The 25,706-nt window shown below is 36.3% G+C and overlaps 1 protein-coding gene across 3 annotated transcripts in view; it reads right to left on the reverse strand.

Annotated features, from left to right (window-relative positions):
- The window catches only part of EIF5B (eukaryotic translation initiation factor 5B), a 92,369-nt gene that overhangs the window by 4,204 nt on the left and 62,459 nt on the right, over nt 1-25,706 (reverse strand). For all 3 annotated transcript variants that reach the window (XM_045054075.1, XM_023251589.2, XM_045054076.1), the window contains 11 exons: nt 21,863-21,970; nt 21,580-21,690; nt 18,690-18,757; nt 18,007-18,148; nt 4,993-5,124; nt 4,397-4,579; nt 4,100-4,261; nt 2,595-2,726; nt 1,241-1,372; nt 1,057-1,133; nt 778-942 (listed from right to left, as the gene is read on the reverse strand). In XM_045054075.1, coding sequence (XP_044910010.1) covers nt 778-942; nt 1,057-1,133; nt 1,241-1,372; nt 2,595-2,726; nt 4,100-4,261; nt 4,397-4,579; nt 4,993-5,124; nt 18,007-18,148; nt 18,690-18,757; nt 21,580-21,690; nt 21,863-21,970 — 1,412 coding nt within the window. The remainder of the gene's footprint in view (nt 1-777; nt 943-1,056; nt 1,134-1,240; nt 1,373-2,594; nt 2,727-4,099; nt 4,262-4,396; nt 4,580-4,992; nt 5,125-18,006; nt 18,149-18,689; nt 18,758-21,579; nt 21,691-21,862; nt 21,971-25,706) is intronic.

Consider the following 25,706-nt stretch of genomic DNA (forward strand, 5'->3'; position numbering starts at 1 on the left):
CCTCACCTTATTTCATTTCCTCACCTCCCACGTTCTAATTTTGTTCCTTCCTTCCCATGTAATCCCAGATAAGGAACTCCAACAAGATAATTTTAGCAACTGCTAATCAATAATGAGACCCAGACCTGCCAATTTAAAAATTAAAAAATAAAAGGCTACACAGAGGATTTGTTAACACTGCTAGAATGCCTCAGATGGGCATTTATGGTTTATAACACATCATTTCAGGATGCTGCCTCTTCCAGATGAGCAAATGCCATGCTTCCACTGTCCACACACCTTTCCGATACAGGTATCCCCTACGTTTTGAAAGGTCACATGACACCACTTTGCTTTTTATAAAGACCTATGTTAGTACCTGCTTTCCCTAACCAAAAGAGGAGGATTTGTGCTTTTATGAAAAAAGGCGAAAAGGAAAAATGTTTAGCATTTGTTTTGCAGTGAACCGTTAAAGAGGCGGTGGGCACCCCAGAGTGGCCCCACCAAACTTCTTCCCAAGAACCACACTCAACATCTCAGTATCATGCTGCCAGGGCTGTGAACAAGGTCTGTGAGCATCTGGGCTTCATTTCGATTTTATCTGTTATCAAGATGTGTCCTAAGGTATCAGAAGGGAGTGCTCAAAAAATTTTCCATATAAATTAACAGTAATTACTTCTTCACTATATGCCAATTCGGCTTACAGAAGGTTTCACAGGAATGCTCTACTTTCGGATAGTGGGAGAAACCTGTATTTGGCAATTCGAAGACCCAAAATAAGTAAAATCACGAACTTACTTAAATTCTTCTTGTTTCTGTTTCTTGTAGTCTTGTCTATATTTCGTAAAGGCATCAAATAAATGATAAATAATTTCTGCACTAAAAATTCTAACTCCTAAACTATCAGCCATTTCTTGTGCATCCCGTTCAATTCTCACATCAAAGGCCAAAATCACTGCGTACCTGAAAGGTTCAAACACAATAAAGATCATTCAATTAAACACAAAATGTCAGGTAGGACAGGTTGAAGAAAATAGGTAATATTAAAGCCTTCACAGCAGGAGAGAAATTACTTACTGAGGATCATGTTCCAACATCACTGAGGCCTTCATGACATCTTTTTTATGGACTGGACCAATGTTAATTCCTGCATACTGTAGAAAGGGAGTTTCTGAGCTTAATGGCCTGTGTCAGGTAAAGGAAACAGCACTACAAACCATGACTACCACGGACTCCCGTGGAGTCAGGTAGGATTACTTACGGGCACTTCTGATGTTTTCAGAAATTCAAGTAGAGCTTCCAAAGATCCCAATGTAGAGGCCTGGACATAGACTCCTTTTTCTTCCAACTTGATAGCATTTAGCGTCTGCTTCAACTCATGGATCAACTCATCCTTGAAAAGAAATTAGATTTGACAAGGTTGTAAATCTATCTCTATCATCATCAGCTTACAGTAAGGCTGTGTTTCTCTTTTTAATTAAGTATTTACCTGAAAACATGAAAGCAAGCCTAAGAAAAAGTAAGGCACAGCAGAACCTGTACTGGAATGGAGAAGGAGATTCAGGGCCCATATCTGAAATGTGTCCCATACATCTGTCTTTAGATTACTAATGTTGAAATCTATTTAACCTCTGCTGTACTTGGCAAATAAGGTAGATGGGTGAGCTGAATGAAATGAGAATCTTTTCAAAGTTAAAAAGCATTACATAAATGTAATGTGTTGTGCTAGCCTAAAGGGTCTGCTTGACTGCCTTAAGCCTTAACTGAAATACCCTAACCTCAGCACCCTTTTCCTCAGTCACTGCTCCTTTAGGGATGAAGACATTCTCCCCAGAAATAACTACAACAGCTATGTTCATGCCATAGTTGGTACTGGCCAAAGAGGAATGCGTGCCCTGTTCTTACTGGCTCTAAGGTGGCCACTTCCTTGATGGTGGTGACCTGGTGCTGCCTGAAGAATAACAGTGGTCTCAGCGTAGTAGGTGAGCCGTGTGCTCGGAACAGTGCCATCTTCTCTCTGGCAAGCGAGTACATAAACTCAAAGTTTGACTCTGTGTAACTATGCTAGACTCCGGTGGACATCTCCTCCTACAGATAGGCAAATTTTAAAATGACTTCAAGATTATCTTGAGTTCTGTCTGCATATTCTGGTATCTAAAGTTTGTTTATTTTTGAGAGAGCGTGTGGGAGGGGCAGAGAGAGAAAGTGCCAAGCAGGCTCTGTACTGTCAGCGTGGAGCCCAACGCAGGGCTCAAACTCATGAACTGCAAGATCATGACTTGAGCCAGAATCCAGAGCTGGATGCTCAACTGACTGAGCCACCCAGGCACACCTGCATATTCTGATCTTAAAAAACATGAATAGCTTCTAGCTTTTGTTTCATTTTTTATTTAAATAAAACGTGTACCTTAAAATTCTAGTCTATATAATATTAATGTTCATTCACAGGGCTGTGTAAACTGAAGTAATCTAAAAGCATCAACTGTTTGCTATGAGCCACCAGGTAAGGCTTCACAAAGACAAAGGTGCCCACTTCATTCATCATTACCAGCATGTGCCCTACTGACACACCAGCAGAACTCAAATAGCTTTGGAGGTTTAAAAAAGTAATTTACTTTAAGAACCGGGATTTCATCTTCTTTATAAGCCACCAGGAGGGGTAAGCCAGCCAATGTCTTCTCCAGGTCTTTTCCAAGAATCTTTACCCCCTGAGCTGCTTCTACTTCTTTATGCTTTTCATACTGGTTCTACAAAGATCAAAATATTTGTTACCACATTTATTTGAAAATGGTTAATAGAAGATGATGTGAGAGACAGTATTTTCATGACACTGGGATAGGGAAATTTTTCTTAAAGTAAACATAAAAAGCAATAAACAAACATTTGTTTCGTAAGATTCCACAGAAAAGGTAAAAAGACAAGTCACAGAGTAGAAGATGGTACAATACATACAAGCCACTAACAGACTAGTATCCTGACTACATAGACAAATCCCATGACTCTGTAATAAAGACAGACAATGCTGGAACACAGGGACATTTCACAAAGTAGTGAATTTAAATGGCTAATAAACATACAAAATAATAGCCAACCATATTTCAATCAGGCAAGTACCAAATGAAACAACGAGCTACCAGACGGGAAAAAATTTTAAACTCTGACAGCATCAAAGAGCTGACAAGACGTGACATAATGAAAATTCTAATATACTGCAGTTGAAAGTATAACTTGTTAGACTTACTGTGGACAACAATATGGCCTTATCCAGTAAAACTGGAGCTAAGTGTAAGTGAGGACTCAGCAATTCACTCCTAGGCATACACCCTGGAGAAACTTGCACAACTACACCAAGAGATAATACAAGAATATTCGTAGGAATGACACTGCTGGTAATAATAAAAGTTTTAAAACTGGAGATAGCCTACACTTTCCATCAACAGAACAGATAAACCATAATATATTCATTCAGTAGAATACTACACAACAAAAATCAACAATAGCTATAGGCAACAACATGGATAAATCTTAAAAGTATTTTTTGACCAAAAGAAGCCAGATACAAAGGAATGGAAAAGGACTCCAAATATATAAAGTCCATACAGATTTTTGAGAACCCCACACTCACATATTGTTTAAAAAGGATATTAATTACTATCATGGAAATGGAAGCAGTTAACTTTTAGGAATGTGGGGGACTGGGGGGGAGGGGTTGGGAGAGGGGAGGGACTAACATCAGTAAGAAGCACACAGGCTTCCGGGATATCAGCAATGTTCTGATTCTTTACCTGTTTGCTTCCTAAAAATTGGTTAAACTTGTCTTCTATGCTTATGGAATTTTGTGTATTAATGTTTTATTTCATAATAAAAAATGTTAGTAAGAGACTACTTAGCAGTGTAGAACCAAAATAATACACTTCAGTTTTCATGGAAAGCTTAGGTGGTAAATAAAAACTTGCACACATCTCCACTCTGACAGATGATCCTGTATGCGGAATTCAAAATAAGACAAGGAGCGAGAGCATATTAAGCCAACCAACTCTCGAAGTCAAGAAGGGACCTCAGCAGAACTTATACACAATGTACACATCCCCGTGTGTCAACACTTGCCACCCAGGCTTACCTTCACCCGTAATTCCTTCATAGGAGGAGGTAATAGGAGGCCTCGAATCTGAGTTACAATGGGCCCTTCTACTCCAGGAACGATAATTGTATCTCCTTCCTTCAAACGCCCATTGATCAGTATCACATCTATGGTGGTGCCCATTCCTGGGAGAGCCTTAACCTAAGAGACATAATCGCAAAGGGAGTGAAATATATGCTGCACTATATTGACTGAATCTAAGAGTAGGAAACATCCCCATCCAAGACCTCCATGTTAAAAACAAAAGGGAAAATAAACTGAAAAGCTGATCATTACCTCCATAACCTGTGCTCTTAGCTCCTCACAATGTGCAAGTCTCTTGCTCAACATGGTCTGAGTTAACTCGACAAGAAGGTAGATCAAACTTCCCATGCCATCACCAGTATGTGCAGAGGTAGGTACCAAGGACACAAAAGTACGGGGATCCTTGTTCTCATAAAACAAAGCTGCATTCAAACCCTAGAGACAGGAAAAGCAAAATCATTCCAAAAGGCCAAACTGGAAGGAAGTATCCAGAACAGCATGACTGACTAATAGATAAGCAAATTACTCATCTTTCTGAAACTCCTCAAAAACACTCCAGATCATGTATAACCTGTAGGTATTAGTTGTATCACAGAAAAGTAGTGGCTTTCCCAGTCAACTTTATTTTTAAAATTTAAACATTCAGACTTTACAAAGACAGATCTTTGAAATATCAGCTTTCTAACTTAAAAAGGGATAAGGGAAAAGAATGGAGATCATTACTTGCCAGTGATAGGGGAACAGAACCAGTATTAGTGAAAACGCTAGCTTTATTATAAGGACAATATAACAAAAGGAAAAATATTCTATAATATAGGCTCTTCACTAAGAAGGGAAAGTTTTCTTACCTGCTGTGCAAATTCTACAATAATAGCCTTTGCTCGCTCCTCAAATTCATCTTTTGTATTCTTTTTCTGCTTCTTTAAAGTAGCAGCCACATCAGAGTCAGGGCTCTTTTTCCAATCATACAACCTATCAATCTGGACAAAAATTTTTCATAAGAAACATCTTGAAAACATTCAGAATGCTAAGGAACTTAATTAAGTTCCTAAATTAAAGTTCCTAAAAACTCCTAGTGTATATTATACATATTCAGAAGAGTGTGAATTACTCAAATATTTTATTATACCAAAAAGCCCATACAACCCGCTTAAACTGCAGTCCCTTAATTTATTTTCATCTTTAAATTTTTTTTAATGTTTATTTATTTTTGAGAGAGAGAGAACATGAGTGGAGGAGGGGCAGAAAGCCAAGGGAGACACAGAATCTGAAGCAGGCTCCAGGCTCGGAGCTGTCAACACAGTTCGAATATGGAGCTCAAACTCACAGACTGCGAGATCATAACCTGAGCTGAAGTCAGATGCTTAACTGACTGAGCCACCCAGGTGCCCCTAACTGCAGCCCTTCTTCAACTAGAAACTTCTGAGGTAACAAGCTGCCCATGAGCCTCCAAACCAGTTCATGAGAGGCTGTCATTTGTTTGCAAAAGATGAGATCCTAGAATTATCCTGGCACTATTAGCATATGTTGCTGGAATTCCAAAATGGTTTTGTTTAGTAAATAAAAATAAGAAATATAGCAAATATCATCACCAGGAAAATTACAGCAAAAAAAAAAATAGTAATAATTGCATCCTATTTCAGAGAACAGTCCATTTTAATTGTTTTATTGCTCACATTAGATTTACTCTGTTAAATAAATCATGTATTTTCTTTCACTTTTCAAAAGTGTGATAAATGGATATAGACAGGAAAACTAATTAGTAGGAAAAAAGAAACGAGCAAAATCCATTTCCTAAGTCTAGGGTTACAATATAAAGAAGCTTCCTCAATCTGAATGTTACAAAGGAGAAACATTAGTAAGTAGAAACAGATCCAGAAATGACAAAGTTGATATAATTAGCATACGAGATCCTTAAAACAATTATAAAATACGTGATTTTAAAGAAAAAACATGAAGAGCTTTAAAAAACACATAATATGAAATGAAAATTTACTAGATAAGCTTAACAGTAAATTACATACTACAAAAGAAAAGACTGAAGGCCTTGAAGATATAGCAATAAAAACTCCCAGCTGAAGCATACAAAGAAAAAAGAATGAAAGAAAACCTTAGTCACTCATGAAAAACCTCTGAATAACCTAATTTTTGTAAACAGATGAAGACTATAAATCCACAGATCTAAGAAAATCATTACAAAATCTCACTAATGAACCTTTAAAAGGAAAGTTCTTAAAAACAATCACAGAAAAGGATATATTATATACAAGGAAACGAAGGACTATTAGAGATAAAAGCCATAAAGCAATAATGATGAAGGAAAAAAATATTTTTAAATCTGGAATTCCATATTCAGAAAATTATTTGATCTAAATAATAAAAGCATAAAATATGTAAGCAGTGCTTATAACAGTGAGCTAAACTTACCCTCAAATATTTCTATTAGATAAGAAAAAATATCTGAAATCAACAATCTAAGATTCCACCTTAAGAAGTTAGAAAGGAAGAGGACAGGAAAATCAAAGAAGAAAGAAGCAAATGATAAAATTAACACTGGAAATCAATGAGATATAAAATAACAATAGAGAATGTCAATAGAATAAAGAGCTGGTTCTCTGAAATACAAATTTCTATACTGATAAAAGACAAATAAAAAACCTAAATAACCTGTACCTGTTTAAGAGATTCTATGCAGATATGGCTTCCTAGTGAATTCCATCAAACATTTAAAAAAATTCTATCATTTCTATACAAACTCTTTTAGATAATAAAGGAGGAAATACCTTTCAACTCATCCTAGAAAGCCAACATTACGCTAATATCAAAACCAGACAAAAGACAGTAAAGCAAAACTATAAAGCAAAGTCACTCATGAATACAGACACAAAAATCATCAACAAAAACTTATCAAATCAAATCAGGCAATACATGAAAAAGATAATGCATCATGACCAAGTAAGTGGGGTTTATTCTAGTAATGCAAGGCTGGTTTAACATTTAAAAATCCAAAAGTAATCAACAAATAGTGAACAACTGAACATGCACATGTAAAAAAAACAACTTAGACACAATACAGGCCTTCCACTCTTCCCAAAAATTAACTCAGAATAATCACAGACCAAAATGTAATACATAAAACTCTAAAACTCCTGGAAGATAAAACAGGAGAAAATGTGATGACCTTGGCTGTGGTGAGGACTATTTAGACACCACAACCAAAGGCATAATCCATGAAAGAAAGAATATGATAAGCTAAACTTCGTTAAAATGATAAGTTTCTGTGAAAGTGAGTCTAGGGAATCAAACAAGAAGCCAGACTGGGAGAAAACATTTGCCGAAGACCCATCTGATAAAGAACCTATATCCCAAATACAGAAAGAACTCTTAAAACTCAAAAATAAGAATATAAAGAATCCAATTTAACAATGGGCCAAAGAATTTGACAACTCAGAGATGGCAAATAAGCATATGAAAAGATGTTCCACATCTTATGGAAACACAAATTAAAACAACAACGAGATACCACTACATACCTACTAGAATGACTAAAATCCAAAACTCAACATCAAATGTTGGTAAAGATGTAGCAACTCTCATTCACTGCTGGCAGGATCGCAAACCGTTACAGCCACTTGGGCAGTTTGTTCCAAAACTTAAAACTCTTACCATAACAATCCACCATCACACTCTTTGATATTCACCCAGAGAACCAGAAAACATATGCTTACACACAAACCTGCACAAAGAGGTTCATGGCAGCTTTTATTCCTAACTGCAAAACCTGAAAGCAGCCAAGATGTCCTTCAATGGGTAATGAATAAACAGTAGTGTATCCAGACAATGGAATGAATTATTAAGCAAAATAAATGATCTTAAAACAAAAAAAATGAGGGGCGCCTGGGTGGTTCAGTCGGTTAAGCGTCCGACTTCGGTTCAGGTCATGATCTCGCAGTCCGTGAGTTCGAGCCCTGCATCGGGCTCTGTGCTGACTGCTCAGAGCCTGGAGCCTGTTTCACATTCTGTGTCTCCCTCTCTCTCTGACCCTCCCCCGTTCATGCTCTGTCTCTCTCTGTCTCAAAAATAAATAAACGTTAAAAAAAATTAAAAAAAAAAACAACTAAAAAATGAGCTACCAAGACATGACAATACGTGGAGGAAACTTTAATTCTTATTTTTAAGTGAAAGAAGGCAATCTGAAAAAGCTTACTGTAAAATCCTATATGATTCCACCTATGACAGTCCAGAGAAGGCAAAACTATGCAGACAGTACAAAGATCAGGGATCTTTTTGCCAGGGACTGAGAGATGGGGTAAGAAACAGGCAAAGTGGAAAGGATTTTTAAAGCAGTGAAAATAACATGATACCAAAATGTTGGATACATGTCATTATACATCTGTCCAAACCCACAGAACGTACAACACCAAGAATGAACCCTAAACTATAGACTCTGGGTGATAATGATGTGTCAGTGTAAGTTCATCAATTACAACAAATGTACCACTCTGGTGTGGGAGGGAGGGTGCTGATATTGGGAGGCTATGCATACGTGTATGTGGGAAATCTCTACCTTCCTGTCAACACTGCTATGAAATCTTAAATGGCTCTGTAAAAAAAAAAAAAAAAAAAGTCTTCATAATAAAATGTTAGTAAAGTCTCAAAATATCAACAGTAGTAACTCATGTTACAGAATAAAGACGAAAAGCCACATGAATATCTTAAGAGAAGCAGAATAAGCCATCTGACAAATTTTAACATCTCATGACTCAAACAAGAGTAACACTTTAAGCAATCTACTGCTGACATCACATGTAATGGTGAAAGATCAAGTACTTCCCCCTAAGGTAGGGCAGAAAGCAAGAAGTCTGTCATTACTTCTATTCAACATTGTTCCAGAAGGTCTAGTTAGTGCAGTCAGGAAGAAGAAAATTTACAGAGCACACGCATGAAGGGAAAAAGTAAAACAAACCCTTTATTTGCAGATAACATAATCATGTAGATGGAAAATCCCACATGATCTACAAAAGAAGCTTCTAGGCCTAATCAGTGAAATTAGTAACATCACAAGATTTAAAAATGAATACATAAAAATCAACTATATTCCTATAAAAATTACAAACTCCAAAATTTTAAATGTTATTCACAACAGCATCAAAACCATGAAAATACTATGGATAAATTTAGAAAAAATATGTCCAACACATGGACAATAAAGGTACAAAATATCACCAAGAAGAAATAAAAAACTAAGTAAATATAGAGATGTCATGTTCACTTATCAGAAGACTCAATTTTGATAAAATGTCAACTCTCACAGAATTTACCTACAAATTAAATACAATCCCAAACAAAATTCCAAAAGTCCTTTTGTAAAAAACTAAGCAGATTCTGAACTTCATATGAAAATTCAAGAACCCTAAAATAACCAGAACAATTCTGAGAAACAAAAAGTTAAAATTACCAATACCTGCTTTCAAGACATTACTATAAATTATAATAACCAAAACAGGGTAGTAGTGGCATAAGGATAGATATACAGGTCAATGGAAGAGAAGATAAATACCAAAAAGGGACATATGTACATGGTCAATTAGTAGTCAACAAAGATTCAAAAGCAATTCAGTGCAGAACTGCTGGTCCAAGATGGCAATATATAGGGAGACACTGACCTCACCACCTCCAGGGACACACTAAAACTGTACCTATTTACAGAACAATTCATCCTGAAGAAGAACGGAGAGCTAACAGCTTCTGTACAACAAAGACCATGTAGAGAATGGCAAGAGAGACAGAGACACAGAAACAAAGAGGACCCCCATCAACACTGCAAACTTCTGTGTGGAAGGATAGTACTGAAGGACTGTGAGTAGATCCATTTGCCCTGGGGTGCAGAAAAAAAAGCTCTGGTTTGCGAAGACATCTAGAATATAAAGGAACCAGCTCCAGAACCCTGCCTAACAGCAGGGGAACTGCTGAAACTCTCCAGGTCAAGAGGAACTGTCAAGTGCCTCCACCCTGGCAGCATGGACAGGAGCAAGGTCCAGGCATTCTAGATGGCCTAACACCTCAGTCAGCCCTGAGTCCCTAGCCCACACCCGACCCAAGCCATTCCATCAAGATGGCTCCTGTGCGGTGCAGCATACCAGGACATGCCTAGCCAGCCTCACTACATGCCTCACTACACGCCTCACTACAGCTGCAGCTGTCCGTCAAAGTGACACAAAGCACCCTAGAACACTCAGGCCCACCCCACTGCAGCTCCAGACAACTTGCCAGGACTCCCCTGGCTTAGAGCATATTAGAACCTCCCAACCCACACCAGCTTATACTCCAGACAACTCGCCAGGGAATCTCCTTCATGGAGTGCCCAAGGCACCCCGAGTCTGTACCCACCTTGGTTCTAGCCGCCCTGCCAGGACACCCCTGTGTGCAGTGACCCAGGACAATCCTTGCCCATACCTGCCTTGGCTTTAGTCACCCTACCAGGGCATCCCTGCGTGGAGAGCCCCAGGAGCCCTAGCTCGCATCCACTTCAGATTCAGCTGTACTCAGAATGCATTCAATGCAGAGTGCCACAGTACTGCCCCAGCCTGCGTCCACTCAGTTTCAGCTATCCTGTCAGTGTTCTCTGCAAGGAGAGCCCCAGAATCCCCTCGGTTACACCCACTTCAGCTCTAGCTGTGATGCTAGGGTGCCCTCCATAAAGAGAGCCCTGGGACCCCCTGGCTTCCATCCATTTCAACTCCAGCTGTGCTGCCCTCTGGGTGAAGAGCCCCAGGAACACCTGGTTTGAACCCACTTCACTTCTGACTATCACACCAGGGTGGCCCTAGCATGGAGAATGCTAGGATCCACAGTCATAAACACCACAGTCCAGATAGCCACCCCAACTCACCAAGCACATTCTACACAGGAACTCACACTCAAGATTATTCCCTCTAGTTAAGGAAAATCAGCCGTTCCACCTAATCCATAGAAATAAAGAGAATAAGTAAATCAAAATGACAAAAAGAATATACTCCAAACAAAGAAAAAGATAAAACTTCAGAAAAAGAATTAAATGAAATGGAGATCAGCAGTATGCCTGATCAAGAGTTCAAAGTAATAGTAATGAAGATGCTTACTGGACTGGAGAAAACCATGAATGAGGTCAGGCAGAACTTCAAAAAAGACACATAAAATATAAAAAAGAAGGAATCAGAGTTGAAGAAGAGCAGACGAAAAACACATTAAAGGGATTCGATAGATTTGAGAATGAGAAGAATGGATCAGTGATTTGGAAAGCACCAAAGGGGGGAAAAAAGAATTTAAAAATAATTATAGAGTAAGGGATCTGTTGGATAACAGGGTAACATCAAGCAAACAAACATTCATGTTATAAAGGCCTGATAAGGAGAAGACTTAAAAAAAGGGGCAGAGAACTTATCCTAAGAAGTAATAGCTGAAAAACGTCCCTACCCCTGGAGAGGAAACACATTCAGATTCAGGAGGCACAGAAAGCTCCAAACGAGATGAAGCCTCACAAGGCAATCAGCTGATACTTCAGCAGAAATTTGCTGGCCAGAAAGGAGCAGAAAAGAACCACAATCAAGAACACTACCCAGCAAGATTATCATTCAGAAATGAAGGACAGCTAAAGAGTTTCCCAAACAAAAAGGAGTTCTTCGCCACTACAACAGCCTTATAAGAAATGTCAAAGAGACTTCTGTAAATGGAAAAGAAAAGGCCATGAGAGAACAAAATTATGAAAGGAAAGAAGCCTGACAAAATAAAAAAGATGCAAAATATAACAATATATATTTAATATGTAGAGGAGGTAAATAAAAATGAAGTTCTTCTAGACGATGCTCAAACATAAGTGACCATTAACAGACTGCTACATACTTGGGATGTTATATACATGAACTTCATGATAACCACAAAACCATTAATAGACACACCAAAAAAATCCAATCATGACACTAAAGAAAATCATTAATCACAAAAAAAGAGAGCAAGAGAAGAAAGGAAGAGAGAATTACAAAAACAACCAGAGAACAATTGAAAAATGGCAATAAGTACATCCTTATCAATAATTAGTTTAAAGGTAAATGGTCTGAATGTTCCAATCAAAAAACATAGGGTGACAGAATGGTTAAGAAAACAGAACCATTTGGGGCACCTACGTGGCTCAGTCAGTTAAGTGTTCAAACTCTTGATCTTGGCTCAGGTCATCATGATCCCACAGTTCATTGAGTTCGAGCCCCACATGGGGCTCTGTGCTGATGGCACAGAGCCTGCTTAGGATTCTGTCTCTCCTTCTCTCTGCCCCTCCCCTGCCTGTGGAGTGCTTGCTCTATCTCTCAAAATATATAAATAAGCTTAAAAAAAAAAAAAAAGAAAGAAAATAGAACCATTTGCTGCCTACACTTTAGCCCTGAACATATACAGAGTAAAAGAAAAGGGATAGAAAAAGCTATTCCACGTACATGAAAGTAGAAAGAAAACAATAGCCAGGGCAGCAATGCTAATATCAGACAAGAGACTTTAAAGCAAAGACTATTACAAGAGACAAAGAAGGACACTACAGAATAATGAAGAAATCAATCCAACAAGAAGATACCACAATTGTAAATATTTATGCACCTAAATAAATAAATAAAGCAATTATTAACAGATGTAAAAGGAGAAACTGCAAGTAATACAAGAATAGTAGGGGGCTTTAATACCCCACTTACCTGAATGGACAGATCACCAGGTACAAATCAATAAAGAAACAGTATCTCTGAATGACACATTTGACTAAGTGGACTTAACGGACATGTACAGTACATGCCATGCACAAACAAAAGAATACATTCTTTTCAAGTGCACATGGAACATTCTTCAGGAAAGATCATGTTAGGCCACAAAATAAGTTTCAATAAATTTAAGAAGACTGAAATAATATCAATCTTTTAGAATCACAACAGTATAAAAATATAAATCAATTACATTTTTCTAGAAAAAAGAAAAAAAACTGAAAACAAACAAACATGTGGAAGCTAAACAACATGGTACTAAACAACCAGTAGGTCAACGAAGACATCAAAGAGGAAATTTTAAAAATAACTTGACAAGGGGCACCTGCGTGGCTCAGATGGTTCACTGCCCAACTTTGGCTCAGGTCATGATCTTGCTGGTTCAGAGTTCGAGCCCTGCCTGGAGCCTATTTCAGATTCTGTGTCTCCCTCCCTCTCTCTCTGCCCCTCCCCAGCTTGTGCTCTCTCTCTCTCTCAAAAATAACATTCAAAAAACTTTTTTTAAATTAAAAAAAAATATCTTGAGACAAATGAAAACAAAAACACAACAGTCCAATATCTTTGTGATAACAGTGAAAGCAGTTCTAAGAGGAAAATTCATAGCAATACAGGCATATCTCAAGAAGCAGAAAAATCTCTAATAGGTACTGAGGAGGGCACCTTTTGGGATGAGCACTGGGTGTTGTACGGAAACCAATTTGACAATAAATTTCAAAAAAAGAAGTAGAAAAACCTCAAGTAAACAATCTAACCTTATACCTAAAAATGGAAAAACAAAAACAAAAAAAGCCCCAAGTTAGTAGAAGGAAGGAAATAATAAACATCAGAGAAGAAGTGAATGAAAGAGACTATAAAAAAAAAAAACAGGAAAAGTCAATGAAACCAACAGTTCATTTTTTGAAACGAAAAACAAAATTAATAAACCTTTAGCTAGACTCATTGAGAAAAAGAAGACTCAAAATCAGAAATTAAAGAGAAGTAACTGACACCACAGAAATACAAAAGACTATGAGTTTATTACAAAAAAATTATATGCCAACAACTTTGACAACTTAGAAGAAATAATAATGGAAAACATACAATCTTCTAAGACAGAATCAGGAGGAAACAGAAAATCTAAACAGACCAATTACTAGTAACAAAATTGAACCAATAATGAAAACAGTCCCAATAAACAAAAGTCTAGGACTTCTGAAACCAAATGGCTTCAAAGGTGAATTCTACCTAACATTTAAAAAACGGTTAATAGCTATTCTGCTCAAACTATTTCAGAAAATAGAAGAGGAAGGAAAATTTCCAAATACATTCTATGATGCTAGGATTACCCCGATTCCAAAACCAGACAAAGACATTACAAAAAAAGAAAACTGCATGCCAATGTCTAATGAACACAGATAAAAAAATCCTCAAAATATGAGCAAGTTGAATTCAACAATACACTGAAAAGGATCATTCACCACAACCAAGTATTCTAGGGATGCAAAGATGGTTCAATATCCACAAATCAATCAAGCTGATACACCACATTAACAAAATGAAGGACAAAAATCATAAGATCATCTCAACAGATTTAGAAAATGCATCTGACAAAAGCCAATATCCATTCATGATAAAAACTCAACAAAGTGGGTTTAGAGGGAACATACTGCAACATAATGAAGGCCATATATGACAAACCTTCAGCTAACATCATATTCAGTGGTGAAAAACAGAACTTTTCTTCTTAGATCAGGAACAGGGCAAGAATGTCTGCTTTTGCCACTTTTATTCAACATAGCATGGGAAGTCCCAGCAGTAGCAATCAGACAACAAAAGGCATCCAAATTGGTTAGGAAGAGGTAAAAGTGTCACTATCAGTACATGACAGGATAATACATACAGAAACCCCTAAAGACTCCACCAAAAATTTATTAAACTACATTAATTCAATAAAGTTGGAGAATACAAAATTAATATGCAAAAATCTCTTGCATTTCTATACACTAATAATGAAGTCGGAGAAAGGCAAGTTAAGAAAACCATTCCATTTACAGTTGTACCAGAAAGAATAAAATACCTAGGAACAAATTTAACCAAAACTGTAAAAAATCTGTACTCTGAAAACTCAAAGACACTGATATAAGAAATGGAAAATGACACAAACAAATACAAAGAAAGACCACACTCATGGACTGGAAGAATACTGTTAAAACGTCCATCCTACCCAAAGCAACCTACAGATTCAATGCAGTACCAAAATACCAAAAGCATTTTTCACAGAACTTTAACAAATAATCCTGAATCTGTACAGAATCACAAAAGACTCTAAACAGCCAAAGCAATCTTGAGAAAAAATAACAAAGCTGGAAATAACACAATCCCAGATTTCAAGCTATAGTACAACACTAAAGTAATGAAAACAGAATGGTACTGGCACAAAAACAGACACATAGAGCATTGGAACAGAATAGAACTCTGAAATAAACCAATGCTTTAGGGTCAATCTGTTACAAAGGAGAAAGGAATATACAATGGGGAAAAGTAGTCTCTTCAACAAATGATGCTGGGAAAACTGGACAGCTATAAAACAATAAAACTGGACCACTTTCTAACACCATACACAAAAATAAACTTAAAGACCTAAAGGTAAGACCTAAAACCACAAAACTAGAAGAGAACAAAGGCAGTAATTTCCCTGACATCAGCTGTAGCAGCATTTTTCTATGTCTCCAAAGACAAGGGAAACAAAAATAAAAATAAGCTATTGAGACTACACCAAAATGAAAACCTTTTGTACAGTGAGGGAAAATTTCAACAAACAGAAAGGCAACCTATGGAATGAGAGAAGGTATTTGCAAATGATATAGCCAATAGAGTTAACATCAAACATAAAGACCATCTACCATGGTATACCCCCAAACACATATGATCCAAATTTAAAAAAGGGTAGAAAACCTAAATAAACATTTTTCCATCCATAAGACATCCAGATGGTCAAGAGACACCTGAAAAGATGCTCACCATCATTAATCATCAGGGAAACACAAACAAAACCACAATGAGATATCACCTTATTACAGAGTTAGAATGGCTAGTATCAAAAAGACAATAAATAACTAGTGTCATTGAGGATGTGTAGAAAAGGGAGTCCTCCTACACTGTTGGTGGCAATGTAAATTGGAGCAACCAATGTGGAAAACAGTATGGAGTTTCCTCAAAAAATTAAAAATATAAATACCATTATAATCCAGCAATTCCACTACTGGGTGTTTACCCAAAGAAAATGAAAACCCTAATATGAAAACACAGAGGCACCCCATGTTTGCTGCAGTATTTACAATATCTGAGATATGGAAGCAACCTAAGTGTTCAATGACAGTTAAATGGATAAAGATGTGGTATGTACATGTACACACACACACACACACACACACACACACACACACACACACACACACACTACACACAGACCCAGAGGATATTATGCTAAGTGAAATAAGCCTAACAGAGAAAGACAAATACCATATGATTTCTTATATGTGTAATCTAAAAAGAAGAAGAAGAAGAAGAAGAAAAAAAAAACAAGCAAACAACCAAAAAGTAGAAACAGACCCATAAATATAACAATGCAATTGTCAGAGGCTGGAGGTGGAGAGGCATGGGTAAAATGGGTAAAGGGGAGTAAGAGGTATAGGACTCCAGTTATAGAATGTATAAATCACAAGAATGAACGATACAGCATAGGGATATAGTTGATGCTACTATAATAGAATATACAGTGACAGTAGCTACATTTGTCAGCACAGCAAAACAATGTAGAATATAATAATCACTATGTTGTACACTTGAAACTAATGTAACCTTGTGTCAACTATACATCATTATAAAAAGAAATCAAAAAAGAAAATATAATCTTTCCAACAAAAGGTTTTGAACTGGATATTCGTAGAAAAAAGTGTACCCTGATCCTTAAATTATACTATACACAAAAATTAACTAAAAATAATCACAGACCTAAATGTTAACTATCTAGAAACACTTAAAAATTTTCTTCATAAACTTGGGGTGGTTAAAGATTACTTACAGAGAACATAAGAAACACAAATTATAAAGAATTCCCACATATCAGACTTCACCAAAATTAGAAACTTTTGCTTTTCAAAACACATCATCACGAAAATGAAAAACCGAGTCCTAGACTACAAGAACATACCGGCAATACGCATAACTGACAAAAGACTTATATCAAGAATAAAGAACTCTAAAAATTCCACAAGACAACAATCTAATAAAAAATGAACCAAGATTTTAAAATAGTTACTTCACAAAGAGAGAGATGGCAAATAAATACATGAAAAGATAATTGATGCCATTAGTCATGACAGAAATGCAAATGAAACCATAATAATTTAGCATTACACACTTACTACAACAGCTGCAGGCAGAACAAATGTTGGCAAGAATTTGCAGAACTGAAATCCTAAAATATAAAGTGGTATGATCTCTTTGGGAAAATGTCATTTTCTAATTAAGTGAAACATATAAATACCACTTGACCCAGCAGTTCTCTTTTTAAATAGTTACCCAAAAGAAATGTCAACCCAAAGACCTGTGGAAATGTTCATAGCTGCTTCCTTAATAAGCTAGAAGTGGAATCAATGCAAATATTCTTCATTTTGTAAGTTGGGTGAAGTGTGGTATTATTCAGATGATGAAATATTACTCATCAATGAAAAGGAACCACTAATGGTATATGCAACACGGATAAATGCAAAATAACAAGTGTGTGCAAAATGCCAGACTCAAAAGATTACACACTGTGTAATTCCATTAATATGAAACAGTCTGTTTTATACACTGATCTGATGGGAGGATCAGTGTTTGGGCTTGACAAAGGGGGTAGGCTTACTGTAACAGAATACGAGGGAACATTCTGGGAGATGGTCTATGTTCCGATGGTAGTGGTTTTATATGTGTGTATAAATCTGTCAAAATACATTTAACTTGGCATGAGTACATATTCTTATATGAAAGTTATACTATGGCACATTTGTTTAATCACAAAAATTTAAGAACCATGTCTTCACATTTTTCAGGGGAGCTTACCTTATTGAGTGCAACAATGAAGGGACATTTTTTAGATTTCAGAAGGTTAATAGATTCAATTGTTTGGGGCTCCAAACCATGCATAATATCAACGACTAAAATAGCAATATCACAAAGAGAGCTTCCTCTGTTTCTTAGATTACTGTTGAAAAGAGGGGAAAAGATGAGTAAGTAGAAATCTTAAAATTACTTTTTTGCTTAAACAAATTTTTAATTTCTTTGTAAAACCTACAGAAAAAAAAAAAACAAAATGAAGCGCATGCATTAACATTCAAGTGCCATTAGCCCTTAACTTGCTAAATGCTTATCTGACACAGTGAATTGACATCAGCTGGAATGAGTTAGTTCCAGAAGTTACTCCAATATTTCTGCAAATTGTACTGGCCAAGTTTTTTGCGCTAAGGAATATGGCCAAGAGGCAACAGGATAAATTCCACCTATAATGGGTTTCACAGGAGACAGACCAAGTATGTATTAGGATTTGGTCTTTCAAAGTATAAAAGATCTCTACAAAATACAAGTATCCAAATAAAGTACTGCATATTCAGTAAGGCACAGATAAGGACCAATAGTGGGACCACATATCTTAAAATACAACCCAAAAATTGATTAATCAGACGTTCTGACTCACTGAACTTTTAGACTTAACCGTTTCAAGCAGTTTGGTTTCAAGTTGCTCTTACCTGAAAGACTCATGGCCGGGAGTATCAATAATCAGCATCCCTGGAATTCGTACATTCTCTCTATCAAACTAGAAAAGGTGAAGAAAAGTGGAGAGCTTCAGGAAGCCAAACTTTATAAAGTTTCTTATAAAAACAATTATTCTGCCATGAAAACTTAAAAATATCACCACTTCCTTTTCTAAAAAATGCTTTTAAAACAGTGAGTCAAGCAGCAAAGCACAACAGTATTTTCATTAATATCAAAAGGAGTTTTGCAAGTAAAAAAATGAAATAAGAAAACATTCTCTTTGTTAAGGTCATAAAAATTTTTGAGCAGATTATCAGTAAGTAATAAATGACAGCAGTCATCTTAGAGTGACTATCTATAAAAAGGTGACATGCAAGAAGAGGTTCTCGCTGTTTGAAAAATGTATCTGTTCCAACTTTAAAGCAATTCTAAGTTTTGAAAAATATCCTAAAATACATTTTAAAGAAAATTTACCTCATCAACCTGAAATATCTTTAAGAAAGACTTCATATGCTGCTGTATTTAAATAACATCATAAACACTTAATTTTCTGGACAAAAGTTCATTAATGAATGGAAAAAAATTACAACATGCCTGATATGCACATTCTCCTTTAACCTAAAGTGTGGCACTGACCAACAAATCTCTCTCTCACGCACACACAAAACTTTTACTTGTTTATCTATACTTTTTGTCAATCTTCAAATGATTTTTCAAAATCTTATCTCCTGTTCTATGTCAAAATGATTCATCATGTAAAACCTCTCATATTTGCATACTGGTGATCTTAAATCAACATTCACTGGGCACCATAATTATTTCTATTTTGTATTTCTGGAATACAAAAAATAGAATTGTCATATAAAAGTTATCCTGAGAACTTTAATATACGTCTAATAAAAATCGTGCTCTTTAACTGTGTTCTAAAATAAAACCAGATTTCAAGTTCTGGCAACTAGTGGAATGAGCTGTTGAAAAATCTCCAATGACTAACATAGAAATACCAGATCAATTACAACCAAGATAAATTCTAAATTATGAATTTAAAAAACTATAATTCAAGAAAATGGTGCTCAAATATTTTAAACTACATACTGAGATGGAACTGGAAAATTTCCACATAACTGGAAAACTGACCTGGAACAATCAACACCAAGATGCAGAAAGGCCACATTACTTATAAAAGGATGAAAACCAGCTTGTGATCAAACTTGAAAGGCAATAATTTATGTGAGAAGAAACCAGCGTAACATTTAAGATATTTAAGGAAAGGAAATGAGAATCAAATATTTTATATGGAGCCAACTGACTTACCAGGATGAAGGCCACAAAGTATACAATATTCAAAAACTCAGAGAATATTATTCCCATTATTCCTTCCTTAGGAATCTACCAGAAAACAAGCTTCATAAAACATAATCTCAACCAAACCTCCCTTCCCCAAACTGGAGACAAATTTGTAGACCCTTTCTATATACTAAACTAAGACAAAATAAGGAGTAGAGACACATTAGCATGTAATAATTTATCATGTGTGTCATTTATCAATTTTATTACTTCTCAGTTCCAAATTTACCCTTTTTCACCTGCTCTAGGATAATGGAATTACGGATTCTTTCTTTTTTTTTTTTTTTATAAGGCCCAGTTCCAAGACTGGAGCATGGTATGTAGATGAGCCTGGAAGATTCTGCTACACCAAACAGCATGGATGCAACCAAACACTACTAAAAGCGAACCAAAAAGACTCAGTAGCCAATCAGTAGATGAAGATGAGACTATCTCACCACAAGAATAAATGAATTAAAACACAGTAAATATGTTTCAATCCATGAGTTTATAGCAATACAAAACCGAACAAAATTAGTCACTCTTTATTTTTAAAGTTAGTAAATAAGGTAAAGGATTAGGCATTTATTCTGCCTTCACTATACATATTATCCTGAGTAACCAAACAGCAAACCAGGCAGTTTTTCTAAAGAAGTAATCCAATAAATAAACACGATAATAGGCTTAGAATAGCAACATTTTGGGGCGCCTGGGTGGCGCAGTCGGTTAAGCGTCCGACTTCAGCCAAGTCACGATCTTGCGGTCCATGAGTTCGAGCCCCGCGTCAGGCTCTGGGCTGATGGCTCGGAGCCTGGAGCCTGTTTCCGATTCTGCGTCTCCCTCTCTCTCTGCCCCACCCCCGTTCATGCTCTGTCTCTCTCTGTCCCAAAAATAAATAAAAACGTTGAAAACAAAAATTAAAAAAAAAAAAAAAAAAAGAATAGCAACATTTTGCAACCTCTAACACATTAAAGGTAGAGATTACTTTAAAAGTTCCTCCTGAGTAGAAGAGTGTTTTGATTGGAAAGGGACATAAGAGAGGTCTTCTGAGATAATTGCCAAGATTCTATCTCCTAACATGGATTACACAAAGGTTTTGCTTTATAATGATTCGTTAAGTTTTTACCTTAATCTTATGTGATTTTCTTTATTGTGTTATATTTTGGATAAATAAGCTGATCTCCAAAGTAGAGAATATAAGGGAGATAAAGAAAATACAATCAATTTGATAGAAGCTAAAAAGGGTGTGGGAGGAAACAGTTTTTAAACATGGAGATCTATGGTGAAAGTGTTAAAACATGTAGGCAAAACATACTCTAACTTCAAAATAGTGATTGCCTCTGGGAGCAAGAGGAAAGGAAATGAAACTTGAGGGCTCCTATTCATCTAATGTTTTCTTTTGGGGGGGAAAAAAAGATCTGAAGCAAAACAGAGCAAAGTGGCACAAGTGTTAATTATAAATAGTGAGCACATGGATCTTTATACTAACCTTTTTTCCTATATTTGAATTTTTGTTAGAGATTGAAACATGCAAAATACATTTACATTTGTACTTACATTTTTAATCATCTTAGTCTGTTCATTAATAGCTTCAAGGGGAACATTGGTGGCCCCAATTTGTTGCGTAATGCCACCTGCTTCACCATCTTGTACATGTGTGTGACGAAGCTGGGATAAGATAGCAGATTCAGATTTGTATTTCAAAATATAAAAAGAAGCAAAAGCAGTAAGAAGGTAGCAACCTATTTAACAGAACTGCCTATATATGCTATGGTTTCTATTAGCTTTTTATAAGATATCATTCACTTAAGAAGTATCAAAGCTAACAATATTTTCTTACTTTATCTAGAATTTTTGTCTTCCCTGTATCCACATGTCCAAGTACACAAATAACAGGAGCTCTTAGCTTTTCTGTATTTACATTTTTACTGTGTTCAAGTCGTCGTTTCTAGGAATGAAAAAAAAAATCACAAAATTATTTCAAACCTTGACTGCCATCATCCTTTAAATTATGTTGCCTTAGCAAGAGAATGCCAGAAACTTCATCCAAGGTTCTCTGTTGATTTAACTACATGTAACTGCACTTTACAATGTGAACTTTACAATCTAATTCCCTTTACAGTACCTTTGGACAAAGGGAAACCTGCTAAAATAGATTTCAGAGCAACATTATTAAATTAAGAGTAAAAATCATGTAAAATTTTGGCTTCAACTTTCTGAACACTTTTGTACATTGCTTATTTAATGGAATATAAGAAATTGATCTTCTATCATACTTAGTATACAGTACAACCTCTAACTTATGTGGGGATTTATATAAAAGGAGGTATATATACTCTTGCATTCAAACAATTTCATTAGAACTTCAAAACTATAAAATAAAATATTTCAAAGCAATTTATTTGAAAACTTTGATAGTGTACAAATGCTATAAAACCTTTCAATTGAGGGGCACCTGGGTGGCTTAGTCAGTTAAGCGTCTCTTGCCTTCAGCTCTGGTTTATTAATTTGAGCTCCACATCAAGCTCTGTGCTAAAAGCCTGGAGCCTGCATGGGAATCTGTTTCCCTCACTCTCTCCCACTTGCATGTGTGCGCTCTCTGTCTCTCAAAATAAGTTAAAATAAACTTTACCGAAAAAAACTTTCAATTAAGAGAGGGTATATTTACTCCTCAGCCTAAGAGTCTAATGACGTTTCCTACCTTAAGATACCACTCATCAAGCCTGAGAGGCAATGTTCTTGGATCATGTGTCTCTCTTGTAGCATATACCTAGCTACTTCAGCTGAAAACCAAACAAAAACACACATGCCAGCAGCTCCTTGAAAGGCCAACTTTTTGAGCATAGTAAACTGGGCATTTAAAGGAGATAAGACTTCCAACAAAATTTTGATGTAATTTATAAAACTATTTTCCATCTAAAAACCATTTTTGTAAAAATTATTTACTTTCTACCACTAGACACTGGATCTTTCTACAGAAAATGGAATGAAAAAACATTTTGGAACGTCAAAAGTCAGATGTATTTACTAACAAGGAGTCATACACAAGAACCTTACACTCTGTAAGACTCAAATATAGACATCATGACCTTAGTTAGGATCTGATATGGTTGAAAATTTGCCTTTTCTCCCACACTTGGTGTAGCATTACAATTTTCTGGAAGGCAATGTAGTTTAGACTTTAACTCAGAAATTCTACCTGAAAGTATCTGTCCTGAAACAATGACATAAGCATACAGAAATGCATATGTACAACCGTATTTGTTCACTGCAGTATTGTTATATAACAGCAAAAATTAGTAACCACTTAATCATCTGTAATTGGGGATTTCTTAATGAATATTTCCTCAAACCCAAGGCTGAAACCTAGTGGTTGCATAGAATCATTTAGAGACTCCTTCCACAATGGAGATTCTTATCCAAAAGTCTGCTATGGGTTTTAGAAAGTTATATGTGGCAAGGTTTTGGAATCATGAAATGTTATGGACTGAAGTGCATCTCTCCCAAATTTATACACTGAATTCTTAACTCCTAATGTGACTGTATTTGGAGATGGGGCTTTTAACGAGGCAATTAAAGTTACATGAACTCATATGGATGGGGCCGTAATCCAATAGGACAAGTGTCCTTAAGAGGAGAAGTTAAAAAAAAAAAAAAAAAAATCTCTCTTTGAGCCTGCACAGGGTAAAGGTCATATGAGGACTCAGTGAGAAGGCAGGCATCTGCTAACCAGAGAGAGCCCTCACCAGAAAACCACCCTCTGACTCTGCAATCTTGAACTTTTACTCTTAAAAGCTATCAGAATATAAATTTCTGTTGTTTAAAGCACCCAGTCTGAGAAATTTTGTTCTGGCAGCTGAAACAGACTAATTAGGATCTTTCCATAAGATGGAGTACAATTTGTAGCAGTAAAGGTACTGAGGCAGGACTTCTTCAGTGATGAAATGAATGGCTCAGCAAATCCTCTCCCCCAAAAGGAAACAAAACTGAGCAAAATAACCAAAACAACCACCACTGAAAGATTCTAGAAACCAACCAAAGGCAACATAACAAACTGAGAAAACATTAATTCAAGAAAATCTATTGCCCACCTGTGAAAGTAACAGAAGCCTATGAAGTTTTAGTCTAGACTTGTTCCATCATACTCCCCACACTCCCACAGCTCCATGGGGTGAAGAGGTATGAGATAGAGGAGCAGGGGGTTTCATACCTGAAAGCACTGTCTAAAACAGGAGAGATGTGAATGGCAAAAAAAGAGAAAAGGCTAACATCGCAACTAGACTAAGATCTCAATAGTGGTGGGGCAAGCAATAACCTGGAAGGATCATTCAGAAATTTAACAGAGGAGTACATGGAACAAGACAGCCAAAGTAGGCACTGATAAGATCCTATCTATCACTGGTACTCTAGAAAGCTGTGTTCCTACAGAGGGCTGTCAGAAGAAACCAGACAGGTCCTTAGTAAATTACTCAGTACCAGCTCAACAAGAGGCTTACAAATGCATAAAGAGTGGACTAGTAAACTGCCAGATCCACTGGGAAATGGTGGAATCCTTACCAGCTCCAGGTGTTTAAGCACAACCACTGACAAGTCACTTGGCTGACCACTAGGATTAGCAATCAGGTACAAGCCCTAAGAAGCCAGGCTTAAGAAACATACCAAAAACAAACAAATACCTGAGAAGAAACATCATCAGCATCATACTACAGAAGCAATCCACAAGACTCAATGATCAAGTAAACAAAAATAGCTAAAACCACTACATTTGTAAGGAGCTAAAAGAATTCATATATTCTCTAAATATACAGATATATCTAAATCTATAGATATATCTAAATATATAGAATTGCTATATTCTCTAAAATGTCTACTTATAAATGAAAAATTACAAGACATACAAAGAAACAGGAAAATGTGACCTATAAAAGAAAAAGTGGTCTACAGAATGTCAGAAACCTTGGGGCGCCTGGGTGGCTCAGTTGGTTAAACATCCAACTCTAGATTTCGGCTCAGGTCATGATCTCAGTCAGGGTTTATGAGTTTGAACCCTGCATCAGGCTCTTGCTGGCAGTGTGGAGCATGCTTGGGATTCTCTCTTCCTCTCTCTCTCTGTGCCCTTCCCCAGCTCATATTCATTCATTCATATTCTCTCTCTCTCTCTCTCTCTCTCTCTCTCTCTCTCTCTCTCTCCAAATAAGTAAATAAACTTAAAAAAAGGTGAGAAGCTCAGATATTAGACTTGGCAAAGACTTGAAAGCAGCTAATATAAATATGTTCAAAGGACTAAAGGGAACCATATTTAAAGAAATAAAGGAAAGTGTAATGATAACTAATCAACAGAAGACATCAACAAAGAGAAAACAAATCACTATAAGTTAAAAAATTCATTAACAAATTTAAAAAAAATCACTAGAGGGGCTCAACAGTAGATGCAAACTGGCAGAAGAATCAAAAGTCATAGATTAAGTGAGGTTATATAATCTGAACAATAAAAAGAAAAGACAACTGGGAAAAGTGAAAAGACCTCAAGAGACCTGTGGGATACTCTCAAGTGCACCAATGTGCATATAATGGGAGTCCAGAAGGAAGGGAGAAAGAGAAATAGGCAGAAAAAATACCTGAAGAAATAATGGCAGAAAACTTTGCAAAACTGGATGAAAAACCTTCATCTACATATCTAAGAC

The sequence above is a fragment of the Felis catus genome, chromosome A3, assembly GCF_018350175.1.
Source record: "Felis catus isolate Fca126 chromosome A3, F.catus_Fca126_mat1.0, whole genome shotgun sequence".
Lineage (NCBI taxonomy): Eukaryota > Metazoa > Chordata > Mammalia > Carnivora > Felidae > Felis > Felis catus.